This window comes from Bombina bombina, chromosome 2 (assembly GCF_027579735.1).
Source record: "Bombina bombina isolate aBomBom1 chromosome 2, aBomBom1.pri, whole genome shotgun sequence".
In the NCBI taxonomy this organism is placed as follows: Eukaryota; Metazoa; Chordata; class Amphibia; order Anura; family Bombinatoridae; genus Bombina; species Bombina bombina.
Genome location: NC_069500.1, coordinates 1,163,603,499 through 1,163,617,435, shown reverse-complemented (window position 1 = coordinate 1,163,617,435; position 13,937 = coordinate 1,163,603,499). Strand labels below are relative to the sequence as shown.

At 41.9% G+C, this 13,937-nt stretch overlaps 1 protein-coding gene across 2 annotated transcripts in view; it reads right to left on the bottom strand.

Annotated features, from left to right (window-relative positions):
• Positions 1 to 255: 255 nt before the first annotated feature.
• Positions 256 to 13,937, bottom strand: part of WDR17 (WD repeat domain 17) — a 343,395-nt gene continuing 329,713 nt past the window's right edge. For both annotated transcript variants that reach the window (XM_053703848.1, XM_053703847.1), the window contains exons 29-30: positions 12,885 to 13,068; positions 256 to 932 (exon numbers count right to left, since the gene is read on the bottom strand). In XM_053703848.1, the coding sequence (XP_053559823.1) occupies positions 813 to 932; positions 12,885 to 13,068 (304 nt within the window). In that variant the 3' untranslated portion in view covers positions 256 to 812. The remainder of the gene's footprint in view (positions 933 to 12,884; positions 13,069 to 13,937) is intronic.

Here is a 13,937-nt window from a genome sequence, read left to right as displayed (position 1 = left end):
TTTTGTTGAGGAATTTAAGAGTTAATGGGAGAGTATGGGTGGGGGATTGTGTGTGGAAGGTTTTAGATTTAAGGCGGTTTATCGGTTGGGAAATTGTTGAGGGAGAGGTATTGCAGAAGCAGAGATTATTTATGTGTCCAAAAACAACCAATACTGAGCCCTTCAATAAATTTAAACTTTAACATATTACACTATCGTGCTCTTTGTGTTATAATTGTGTTTCCATACATAAACAAACAAAGAGTATAACCGTGATGTATTTATACCACTTTATTTCTGTAAATAGACCATTTGTATAAACAATGAATGTGATTAAAATGTATACAATAAAAAAAATGTAGGGCATTCATATATTTATATTTTGTGGTTTACTAGACACGGTAGAATTACAGTACAAATTTTGTGATAAAATTTTACATTACTTAAAAATGGTAATAAATTTCACAGTCTATTTATGTGCGTATTGTGGCTTATATACAGCATTATCTTAACATAGAGCAGCTTATATTGTGTTTTGTAAGCAATGTTTTTTACTGAGCTTATACAGTAAAATTAGCTTTTGTGACCTGGTTGTAAACTTTACATATTATTTTGTTCTTTGGGAATTCAGAGAACTAAACAAAAATCTCATCTTCTAAACAAATAAAAAAAATAGGATCAGCTAAAAGAGTTGTTTCATCCACTGAAAAAAAATGGTTTGTTGTTTAAGAGGCCGGCAAAGTATAATATTCTGGTGCACTATACTTTCCACTAATATTTTTATCCTGTAGTAAAACAGTTATTTTGAAGAAATGGTACAGTATAATTCAGTTTTAAAATGGATTAAGTCGGATTCCTGTTCCTAATGGTGAAAAAGGATTCACTTTTGCCCACATTAAAGCATCGTTCAAAGAAATTGCTGACTTTCCATCTTCCAGAAAAAATACAGGCCCCTGAAAAATAAAAAGAATGATATTTTTATACAATACAAATATTTTTGTTTGGTTTTATTCTATAGAGCATATCCATTTAGGTAGAACTACTGTTGTAGGGAGTAAAATGTTCCATTGCTGAACTTTTATATGTAATACTTGTTTCCATTGCTTTTGTAAACTGGGGGTAACGTGAAACATTCCCATCGACTTTAATGGATACACTTGTTGTTACCACCAGCTTACACAGTTTGGAATAGCAATGGAAACAAGGCCTAGATAAACTGTATTTAAAATATTTATTTTATTAGATTAATTACCTGAGAAATAATATATAAAATGTATAAAATACAAATTGATACAACACATAAAATATATATAACTAGTCCTTGTAGTCACAAATGATTACTGTAAATAGCAGGAGCTGTTTTATTACTCTCAGAGCCGACGTGTATATTATTATTATTTATTATTATTATACTTTATTTATGAAGCACCATCATATTCTGCAGCGCTGTCCATGGATACAGTTCATTTAAATAAAACAATATAAAACTTGAAAGAGACAGGACAAAATTTACAAACACATACAGGAGGAATTGAGGGCCCTATTCCCGTGGGAAATTACAATCTAGAAGGGTAGGAGGTTGAGAAACAAGAGGTGAGGACTGCAAGATTGAGAAGGATGTTAATACAGATATAGATGAGGGAAATGTTAAGTAAGTGAAATTAATTTATTATTGAGTTGGGTGGTAGGCTTCTCTGAACAGAAAAGTCTTCAGAGAGCATTTAAAGCAAGAAAGATTAGGGCAAAGCCTGACAGCACGAGGGAGAGTGTTCCAGAGGGTAGGTGCTGCACGACAGAAGTCCTGCAGTCTAGCATGAGAAGAGGTGACAGTCGCAGATGCAAGGAGCAGGTCATTGTTGTATCTTAGTGGGCGGGCTGGAGTATACTTGTTGATTAGAGAGGATAGGTAGAGGGGAGCGGTGTTGGTGAGCACTTTGTATGCAAGGGTGAGAATTTTGAATTTAATTCTGCTGTGAATGGGGAGCCAATGAAGGGACTCGTAGAGAGGTGCAGCAGATACAGAGTGACGGGAAAGGTGGATCAGCCTGGCAGAGGCATTTAGGATGAATTGAGGGGGGAGAGGCGGGAAAGAGGAAGGCCTGTAAGTAGGTTATTGCAGTAGTCAAGTTGGGAAATAACAAGGGAGTGGCTTATTTGCTTTGTAGTGTTAGCGCACAGAAAAGGTTGAATCTTGGAAATATTGCGTAGATGGTTGTGGCAGGATGTAGAAAGCGATTGGATATGGGGGGCGAAGGATAGATTTGAGTCAAGTGTAACTCCGAGGCAGCGGACTTGGGGCGATGGGGAAATGGTGATGCCGTTAACAGGGATAGAGAAGTCACAAGTCAGCGTAGCGCTTGAGGGGGGGATAAGAAGGAGCACAGTCTTGGATATGTTAATCTTTAGGTGGTGAGAGGCCATCCAGGAAGAAATACCCGATAAGCAGTCGCTGACATGAGAAAAGACAGAGGGAGAGAGAGCAGGGGTGGAGAGGTAGATCTGGGTGATATTTGAAGCCTTAACTGTTGATAAGTTTACCCAGCGAAGAAGTATAACTGGGGAAGAGTAGAGGACCCAAAACAGATCCTTGAGGTACTCCAACAGACAGAGGCATTGGAGAGGAGGAGTCGTCAGCAAATGACACAGAAAAAGACCTGTGAGAAAGATAAGAGTGAATCCAGGAAAGAGCAGTGTCACAGAGGCCAAAAGAGCTAAGGGTCCGTAGGAGGAAGGGTGGTCAACTGTGTCGAAGGCAGGTGAGGGGTCAAGTAAGATGAGTATAGAGTAGTAGCCAATATTTTTAGCAGAGAGAAGATCGTTAGTAACCTTGGTAAGGGCAGTCTCAGTTGAGTGTTTGGGGCGGAACCCGGATTGCAGGGGGTCAAGCAAGGAGTTGAATTTTGGGTTGAGGGAGGGTTTTTTGAGTATGGGAGTGACTTTTGGGTGTTTGAAAGAAGATGGGAATGAGCTGGTATATCACGACAGAAGTAGTCACCCTTACCTCTGGGCTTTTAGCCTTTTAGATACAAAATATGTCTCTACAGCCTCAGACAGTCTCTCTACACTCAAACCACTGTTATTCACCAACAGTCTTTTTACAAATGCCTTAGTGCAACTACCTGAATCCCTCATACTCCTTAAATTATTCCTCTATTCTAATATCTCAAAACAAAGTATTAATACAGTTTATACAGTACAAAGTTCAAAGCTTCAAATTCAAACTGCACAGCTCTTCTAAAATAATTCAATAAACTCTTACTACTGGCCATTGTGAAGATAAATCATTTTTAGCTTAGATCTCTCTCCTATAATAAACTGGAGCTTTCTTTTGAAGTGCTTATGTGAAGTAGTTTGAAATTAATATATACAGTTTTTCCTTTTTTAAAAAAAATAAAATATTAATTTAGATTTTTATTATCTTAAAAAGATTTTATTTTGATATTAATGGGACAGAAAACAACTTCTAAATAACAAGACATTTCTGTTGTCTTGCTATAGTAGAACAAATCAGTCATGTTTAAAAATGTGTAAAACAAAATAACAACTTCACTGTTGCAATTGATTTCCATATCCAAATTCCATCCACCATTTGCCTTATTTGGAGGATCCAATATGAGCTTCAGTCTGCAGACAACAAGGCTAGCCACAATCATAATTTCAGTATAAATTGCATTGTTTTGCAGATGTTATCAGTTAAAGGCAATTAGTAAAAGTTATGTAGCATGGTTAGCCTTCAGAAGTTTGCAGTATGCTTTTTCAGTTCTGAGGATTAGAAACGCCATCTGATTGATTAAATATATCTTTATCAAGGTTCTTCATGTTTCACTTTAAGAGGAATGCTTGTTAGAGCTAATAGATGTTAGATATGAAGAAAAAACATTAGACATTTACTGTATATAGCTAATGTGTGCAAATCCTACTGCACACTTAAACATCACATTTTGTTAGTTTATTAATTATTTGTAAAGAGACAGTAAGGTCAAAATTAAACTTATTATTCAGACAGTGCATGCAATAAAAACAAGATTTTCAGTGTACTTTTATTTTTAAATAAAATTTACTTTGTTCTCCTAGTATCCTAATTTGAAGAGTAAAGCTAGGCAGGCGCAGGAGCAGCATATGCACTACCGGGAGCTAGCTGAATACATCTGGTGAGGTATATATGTGCAACCACCTATAAGCAGCCAGATCTCTGTAGTGCAGCTCCTGAGCCTACCTATATTTAATCTTCAAATAAGCATAACGATAGAACAAAGAACATTTGATAATATAAGTAAATATGCTGTCCTCTCATGAACTATTCTGTCTCTTTAGAAACACTTCCCCTCTAACTCTCCTATGTCTAATCATACACGCTCCTACAAATCTCACTCTCACCTTCTGTCACTCTCACTGCTACTACTGCTTGCTGCTGGTGACGTCTCTCCTAACCCTAGCCCTGCAGCAATCACCACACTTTTACACTCTCGCTCCGTCTCCCACTGCAAAAATTCTAAGTCACGCTATACCAACAATCTCATCTCCATTAACACACAGCACCTACCCCCTCTTTTCTTGTGCCCTCTGGAATGCTCGCTCTGTCTGTAACAAACTTACAACTGTTCCCGGCCTGTTTGTTTCCAACGCTTTCAACCTTTTAGCAATTACTGAAACCTGGCTATCTTCCTCTGACACTGCTTCCATTGCTGCTCTCACTCATTTTGGTCTCCACTTTAGCCACACACATAGGCCAGGTGAGAGACATGGTGGTGGTGTTGGCATCTTACTGTCCCCTCCTGCTCCTATCAGTACCTATCTCTATTTCCATCTCTCTCCTTTTCTTCCTTTGAAGTCCACTGCATTTGCATGTTCTCCCCCCTCTCTCTCTCAGAGTGGCAGTTATCTATCGCCCCCCTGGACCAACCTCCCAATTCCTTGACAACTTTGCTGCCTGGCTTCCTCACTCGCTCTACAAATACACCTACCATAATTCTGGGGGACTTCAACATTCCTATTGACAACCCATCTGCCCCTACTGCCTCTAAACTTCTCTCACTCACTAACTCCTTCGGCCTCTCACAACCCACCCTATTCCCTACCCACCACGATGGACACTCGATTGATCTGGTATTCTTCTATTTGCTGCTCTCGCTGATGTTGCCTGTTGCCCATTTCCCATCTCAGACCACTATCTGCTCACCTTTAATCCTGATATAGATGCTAAACCTACTTCCCCCCCCTCGCCCCGCACCAGTAGAAATCTGCACACTGTGGACCCTCCCCAACTCTCCAATCTTATTCAAATACGCCTCCTCCACACTTCCACGATATCCTGCCCTGACCTTGCTATAATCCACTATAACAATACTCTCTTCGCTGCACTTTACACTCTCGCTCCGCCCCAACTTTGCAAAGCCCCACGTCGTCAGCTCCAGCACTCCCAACAAACACGCCACCTACAAAAATGCTCCCGCACTGCTGAACGTGCCTGGAGGAAATCCCGCTCTGAACCTGATTTCATGCACTATAAGTTCATTCTTGACTCTTACACCTCTGCCCCTTGCTTAGCTAAGCAAACCTTCTCTTCTCTTATATCCACTCATTCTTCAAACCCAAAAAGACTCTTCTCCATTTTCAACTCTCTCCTCTACCCACCTGTACCACCCCCCTCATCTGCATTCAGTGCTCAAGACCTTGTTGACTACTTTTTCAATGAAACACTTGCCATCAGAAAAAACATCCCAACACAAACCTGCAATCTCCCAACTTCGCTCCCAGTCACCCCCTCTGCCACTCTCTGCACCCTCCTCCCAACCACTGAGAGTGAAGTAGCTTACCTTTTGTCTTCCTCACACCTCACTACCTGCCCACTTGACCCTTTTCCTTCACATCTAATTCCTCCTCTGTCTACCACCCTAACTCTGGCTCTTACTCCAATATTCAACCTATCCCTTTCTACCGGCTCATTCCCTGCCTCCTTCAAACATGCAAAGGTCAACCCCATCCTCAAAAAACCGTCCCTTGAGACCCTAAATCTACCGCCCCATATCACTGCTCCCGCTACCTTCAAAATCCCTTGAAAAACTAGTTTTCGATTGCCTAACCCAATTCCTGTCCTCCAACTCATTGCTCGACCCCCTACAATCTGGCTTCCGCCCCCAACACTCAACTGAGACTGCCTTCACCAAGGTTACCAACGATCTCCTTTCTGCTAAAAACAAAGGCTACTACTCTATACTCATCTTACTTGACCTCTCTGCTGCCTTTGACACTGTTGACCATCCCCTTCTCCTACAGACTCTCAGCTCTCTTGGGCTCTCTGACACTGCCCTCTCATGGATTCACTCTTATCTCTCTAACAGATCCTTCTACATCTCTTTTGCTGGTGACTCCTCCTCTCTATTGCCTCTGTCTTTTGGAGTACCTCAAGGCTCTGTCCTGGGTCCTCTACTCTTCTCTATTTACACTTCTTCACTGGGTAAACTTATCAACAGCTATGGCTTCAGCTATCACCTATGCTGATGATACCCAGATCTACCTTTCCACCCCTGCACTCTCTCCTGTCAATTCTCACATCAGTGACTGCTTATCTGGCATTTCCTCCTGTATTGCCTCTCACCACCTAAAAATAAACATGTCCAAGACCGAACTACTTCTAATTCCCCCCTCTAACTCTACTCCAGTTTCTAATTTTTCCATCACTGTTGGCGGCACCACTATCTTCCCATCACCCCAAGTCTGCTGGCTCATAGTCAAATCTGTCCTTCATTCCCCACATCCAATTGCTCTCTTCATCCTGCTGCAACCACCTACGCAATATCTCCAAAATTCGTCCGTTTCTTAGTGCTGAAACTACTAAACAGCTAATCCACTCCCTGGTAATTTCCCAACTTGACTACTGTAACAACTTACTAACTGGCCTCCCTCTCTCCCACCTCTCTCCCCTCCAATCCATCCTAAATGCATCTGTCAGGCTAATCCACCTCTCTCGAAGCTCTGTTTCTGCTGCACCTCTCTGTGAGTCCCTTCATTGGCTCCCCATTCACAGCAGAGTTAAATTCAAAATTCTCACCCTGACCTACAAAGCCCTCACCAATGCTGCCCCACCCTACCTGTCCTCACTCATCAACAAATATAATCCTGCCCGCTCCCTAAGATCCAACAATGACCTGCTTCTTGCGTCCTCTACCATCGCCTCCTCTCATGCTAGACTACAAGACTTCTCTCGTGAGGCAGCAACCCTCTGGAACGCACTTCCTTGAGCTGTAAGACTTGCCCCTAACCTCTCCTCCTTTAAACGTTCCCTAAAGACCTTTCTGTTCAGGGAAGCTTACCACCCCGACTTATTTACAAACTAACTTCACTTAACTAACAGTTGCCCTCATCTATCTCCTCACTAATACGATTCTCACCTTTGCAGTCCCCACCTCCTGTTTCCAATCCTCCTACCCATCTAGATTATAAGTTCCCATGGGAATAGGGCCTTCAATTCCCCCTGTATTTGTCTTTAAAATTTTGTCTCTTATTGTATTGTTTCTCCATTGTCCTGTTATCCTTGTACCCATGAGCAGTGCTGCGGAATCTGTTGGCGCTTTATAAATAAAGCATAATAATAATGATAATAATGAAAACTGTTTAAAATTGCATGGACTATCTGAATCATAAAATTTTAATTTTGACTTAACTGTCCCTTTAATTTTACCCATCACCAAACAGCTGTTTTACTGTTATGTAAATCATGTAGTTAAATTTGTAAATGTTAATACATTGGTCACTATTTATCAACCCATCAACTTACTTGCATTCGACGGCACCAATACGCTCGCCTAAGATCGCCTAACATCGCTGCCGCGGACCTGAATACGTTCTCCAAAGTTACCAAAAAAGCTGTCAAAAAGCCGCGCACCAAGTACGGGGCGATGAGCAGCGGACTGTTAACTAACAGTCATCGATCTCGCTGCTCTTCGGCTTTTTACCAGTTTTATTGGTATACTGTCACTAAGCACCCACACTATACTATACTGTTTTACCCCTAAACCGCCGCTCCCGGACCCCGCTGCAACTAAATAAAGTTATTAACCCCTAAACCGCCGCTCCCAGAGCCCACTGCCACCTACATTATACTTATTAACCCCTAATCTGCCGCCCCCTACACCGCCCCCACCTATATTATGTTATTAACCCCTAAACTGTTCCCCTCCTACACTGCCGCCACCTACATAATACTTATTAACCCCTAATCTGTCATTCCCAATGTCGCTGCCACTATATTAAATTTATTAACCCCTAAACCTAAGTCTAACCCTAACACCCCCTAACTTAATTCTAATTTAAATAAATATAAAAAAAATGTATTATCATTAACTACATTATTCCTATTTAAAACTAAATACTTACCTGTAAAATAAACCCTACGCTAGCTACAATATAACTAATAGTTACATTGTAGCTAGCTTAGGGTTTATTTTTATTTTACAGGCAAGTTTGCATTTATTTTAACTAGGTACAATAGTTACTAAATAGTGATTAACTATTTAATAACTACCTAGGTAAAATAAATATAAAAAGTATCTGTAAAATAAAACCTAACCTAAGTTACAATAACACCTAACACTACACTACAATTAAATAAATTACATACAATTAATTAAATTATATACAACTAGTCCTAAAGCCCGTTCACACGGGCCGTGTGGTTTATTTTTATTTTTATATTCTCTCTCTCTCTCTGCCCTATCTCTCTCTCTCCCCTCTTTCTCCCCCCTGTCTCTCTCACTCTCTCCCCCCTGTCTCTCTCACTCTCTCCCCCCTGTCTCTCTCACTCTCTCCCCCCTGTCTCTCTCACTCTCTCCCCCCTGTCTCTCTCACTCTCACTCCCCTGTCTCTCTCTCTCTCCCCTGCCTCTCTCTCCTCCCCCCTGTCTGTCTCTCTCTCTCCCCTCTCTCTCTCTCCCCCCCTGTCTCTCTCTCACCCTCTCCCCTGTCTCCCTCTCCCCTGTCTCTGTCTCCCTCTCCCCTGTCTCCCTCTCCCCTGTCTCCCTCTCCCCTGTCTCCCTCTCCCCTGTCTCCCTCTCCCCTGTCTCCCTCTCCCCTGTCTCCCTCTCCCCTGTCTCCCTCTCCTCTCCCCTGTCTCTCTCTCCCTCTCCCCTGTCTCTCTCTCCCTCTCCCTTGTCCCCCTCTCCCCCGTCCCCCTCTCCCCCGTCTCCCTCTCCCCCGTCTCCCTCTCCCCCGTCTCCCTCTCCCCCGTCTCCCTCTCCCCCGTCTCCCTCTCCCCCGTCTCCCTCTCCCCCGTCTCCCTCTCCCCCGTCTCCCTCTCCCCCGTCTCCCTCTCCCCTGTCTCCCTCTCCCCCGTCTCCCTCTCCCCCGTCTCCCTCTCCCCCGTCTCCCTCTCCCCCGTCTCCCTCTCCCCCGTCTCCCTCTCCCCCGTCTCCCTCTCCCCCGTCTCCCTCTCCCCCGTCTCCCTCTCCCCCGTCTCCCTCTCCCCCGTCTCCCTCTCCCCCGTCTCTCTCACCCTCTCCCCTGTCTCCCTCTCCCCTGTCTCCCTCTCCCTCTCCCCTGTCTCCCTCTCCCCTGTCTCCCTCCCCCCTGTCTCCCTCTCCCCTGTCTCCCTCTCTCCCTCTCCCCTGCCTCTGATCAGCTGCTTTCAACGGCTATTTGCGTGCGCGTGCGCAGGGTGCGAGGGTGCGTGCGCATTCTGCAAGGGGGATCTCATGTCAACGATTAGTTGCGTGCGCGTGGGTTCGCGTGCGCATGTGAGTGCGAGGGTGCGTGCGCATTCTGCAAGGGGGATCTCATGTGTCGCGGTGAAAGTGCTGAAATCAGTTTACGCTAAGTGGGTGCGAGGGTGGTGCGTGCGCATTCAGCAAGGGGGGTCGCTGACATCAGTTTTTTTTTTCAGCTACAATCTTGCTAAGTGGGTGCGAGAGTGCGCGCGTGCAAAGTATCAACAGCTGGCCAAGGGTGCGCATGCGATCAGCTGCAAGAGTTTGTCTGAACTGAGCATGACGGCTTCAGACAAACTCTTGTCTTTTATAATATAGGATTATCTAAAGTACAACCCCCCCCACTAAATTACAGAAAATAATAAACAAATTACAGAAATTTAAAACTAATTACACCTAATTTAATAGCCCTCCAAAATAAAAAAAACCCTAGCCTAAACTAAACTACCAATAGCCCTTAAAGGGATACTATACCCAAACATTTTCTTTCATGATTAAGGTAGAGAATACAATTTTAAACAACATTCCAATTTACTTCTATTACCTAATTTGCTTAATTCTTTAGATATACTTTAATGAAGAAATAGCAATGCACACATTGAACCAATCACAGGAGGCATCTATGTTCAGCTACCAATCAGCAGCTACTAAGCATATCTAAATATGCTTTTCAGCAAAGAATATCAAGAGAATGAAGCAAATTAGATAATAGAAGTAAATTAGAAAGTTGTGTATAATTGTATGTTCTTTCTAATTTGGGTTTCATGTCCCTTTAAAAGGGCCCTTTGCGGGGCATTGCCCCAAAGTAATCAGCTCTTTTACCTGTAAAAAAAATACAAACAACCCCCCAACAGTAAAACCCCCCACCCACACAAACAACCCCCCCAAAAAATACTAACTAAAAAAACCTAAGCTCTCCATTGCCCTGAAAAGGGCATTTGGATGGGCATTGCCCTTAAAAGGGCAGTTAGCTCTTTTGCGGCCCAAAGCCCTAACCTAAAAATAAAACCCACTCAATACACCCTTAAAAAAACCATCACTAACGCCCTGAAGATCGACTTACCGGGAGACATCTTCATCCAAGACGGGCAGAAGTGGTCCTCCAGACGGCAGAAGTCTTCATCCAGACGGCATCTACTATCTTCATCCTTCCGGTGCGGAGCGGATCCATCTTCAAGACATCCGACGCGGAGCATCCTCTTCGGCCAATGACTACCCGATGAATGAAGGTTCCTTTAAGTGACGTCATCCAAGATGGCGTTCCTTAGATTCCGATTGGCTGATCAGCCAATCGGAATTAAGGTAGAAAAAATCCTATTGGCTGATGAAATCAGCCAATAGGATAGAACTTCAATCCTATTGGCTGATTGGAACAACCAATAGAATGCGAGCTCAATCCTATTGGCTGTTCCAATCAGCCAATAGGATTGAAGTTCAATCCTATTGGCTGATTGCATCAGCCAATAGGATTTTTTCTACCTTAATTCCGATTGGCTGATAGAATTCTATCAGCCAATCGGAATCTAAGGGACACCATCTTGGATGACATCACTTAAAGGAACCTTCATTCGTCTGGTAGTCATTGGCCGAAGAGGATGCTCTTTGTCGGATGTCTTGAAGATGGACCCGCTCCGCGCCGGAAGGATGAAGATAGAAGATGCCGTCTGGATGAAGACTTCTGCCCGTCAGGAGGACCACTTCTGCCCGGCTTGGATGAAGACGTCTCCCGGTTCGTGTTAGGTTTTTTAAGGGTGTATTGGGTGGGTTTTATTTTTAGGTTAGGGCTTTGGGCCCCAAAAGAGCTAACTGCCCTTTTCAGGGCAATGGGGAGCTTAGGTTTTTTTAGTTAGTATTTTTTTGGGGGGGTTGTTTGTGTGGGTGGTGGGTTTTACTGTTGGGGGGGTTGTTTGTATTTTTTTTTTACAGGTAAAAGAGCTGATTACTTTGGGGCAATGCCCCGCAAAAGGACCTTTTAAGGGCTATTGGTAGTTTGGTTTAGGCTAGGGTTTTTTTATTTTGGGGGGGCTTTTTTATTTTTATAGGGCTATTAGATTAGGTGTAATTAGTTTAAATTTCTGTAATTTGTTTATTATTTTCTGTAATTTAGTGGGGGTTTTTTGTACTTTAGATAATTGTATATAATTTAGTTAATTATATTTAATTGTAGTGTAGTGTTAGGTGTTATTGTAACTTAGGTTAGGTTTTATTTTACAGGTACTTTTGTATTTATTTTATCTAGGTAGTTATTAAATAGTTAATAACTATTTAATAACTGTTGTACCTAGTTAAAATAAATACAAACTTGCCTGTAAAATAAAAATAAACCCTAAGATGGCTACAATGTAACTATTAGTTATATTGTAGCTAGCTTAGGGTTTATTTTATAGGTAAGTATTTAGTTTTAAATAGGAATAATGTAGTTAATGATAGTAATTTTATTTATATTTATTTAAATTTAAGTTAGGGGGTGTTAGGGTTAGACTTAGGTTTAGGGGTTAATAAATTTAATATAGTGGTGGTGACGTTGGGGACGGCAGATTAGGGGTAATAACATAATGTAGGTGGCTGCGGTGTAGGGGGGGCAGATTAGGGGTTAATAACATAATGTAGGTGGCGGCGGTGTTGGGGATGGCAACTTAGGGGTTAATAAGTATAATGTAGGTGGCGGCGGTGGCGGGGGCGGCAGATTAGAGGTGTTTAGACTCGGGGTACATGTTAGGGTGTTAGGTGTAAACATAACTTTTATTCTCCTATAGGAATCAATGGGATATCGGGCAGCAGCGAACATGAGCTTTCGCTGCTTTCAGACTCCCATTGATTCCTACGGCATCCGCCGCCTCCAGGGAGGCAGATTGAAAACCAGGTATGCTGGGCCGGAATAGTGCCGAGCATACCTGGTAGAATTTTGTTAACTTACAAAAGTAGTCAGATAGTGCCGAATTTGCATTCGGAACATCTGTAATGACATAAGCATCAATCTGTGTCGGACTTTGACCGGCGGATCGTATGTTACGCCACAAAATTCTACTTTTGCCGGTCTGTAGGGATTGATAAATAAGGGGAATCAGGCTCTCCACAATTAAGCTGCGGAATTCCAGCGTATTTGCGGTTGACGGCTTGATAAATAGGCCCCATTATCTCTAAATTACATTTATACTCTAGTTTTAACTATTTATTGTCAATAGTAATAATAATTAGTACATGCCTGTATTCGTAATCCGGTCAAACAAGACACATGAACATCGGAGTGACTTGGGAGGTTGGATCCTGTAACATAGTCTGGTCCTATCAGTCCTTTAAGAGGTTCTTCTTTTATTTTCAAGAGAAGATTTGCATAAACCTTTCTTTGCAATTCTGTGGGAGGCGTGTATGGAAGATCATCACCAGACCTGTGAAATAAAGATGTATTTGTTATTTTGTTATGGTAACATGCAAAAATCACAGAGCACACAAAAACACAAAATACATCATTTTGGTCAAATTATTTAAAAACTGCAATGTCTTATATAAACTAGTAATATTGTTCAGTTAAAGGGACAGTCAACATCAAAATTGTTATTGTTTAAAAAGATAAATAACACCTTTCCTACCCATTCCCCAGCTTTGCACAACCAACATTGTTATATTAATATACTTTATAACATTTAAACCTCTAAATTTCTGCCTGTTTCTAAGCCACTACAAACAGCCTCTTATCACATGCCTTTTTATTTGTGTTTCACAACAAGAAACTGCTAATCCATTTGAGCCATATAGATAACATTGTGCTCACTACCGTGGTGTTGTGTCTGACACTGCAGTAATTGGTTAAAATGCAAAACAATAGTTAATAAATAAATAGCCATGTGATCAGGGGGGCAGTCAAAAGAAGGTTAGATATAAGGTAATATAATAACAGAGGTAAAAAGTATATTAATATAACAGTGTTGGTTATGCAAAACTGGAGAATGGGTAATAAAGGTATTATCTATTTTTTTTTAAACAATAACATTTTTGGAGTAGACTTTAATGTATAGCAATATTGTGTTTTTTCCATATACCTTGGGGAAATAATTAGCATGCATTTCATATACAGTTGTTTTCTCGGTCCTCAGTTACTCTAGCATGAAGTCTATGAGCTTCATACTCTAGAGACCTAGCATCTGTTGCATCAGGGAAGCAATTAAGCTGTTGACTCACCCTCTGTGACCCATTTCCATGCCCTTATCTCTCCTTAGAAACTCTTTCATGCCTGTCATTTCTAACCCTTACGTAATTC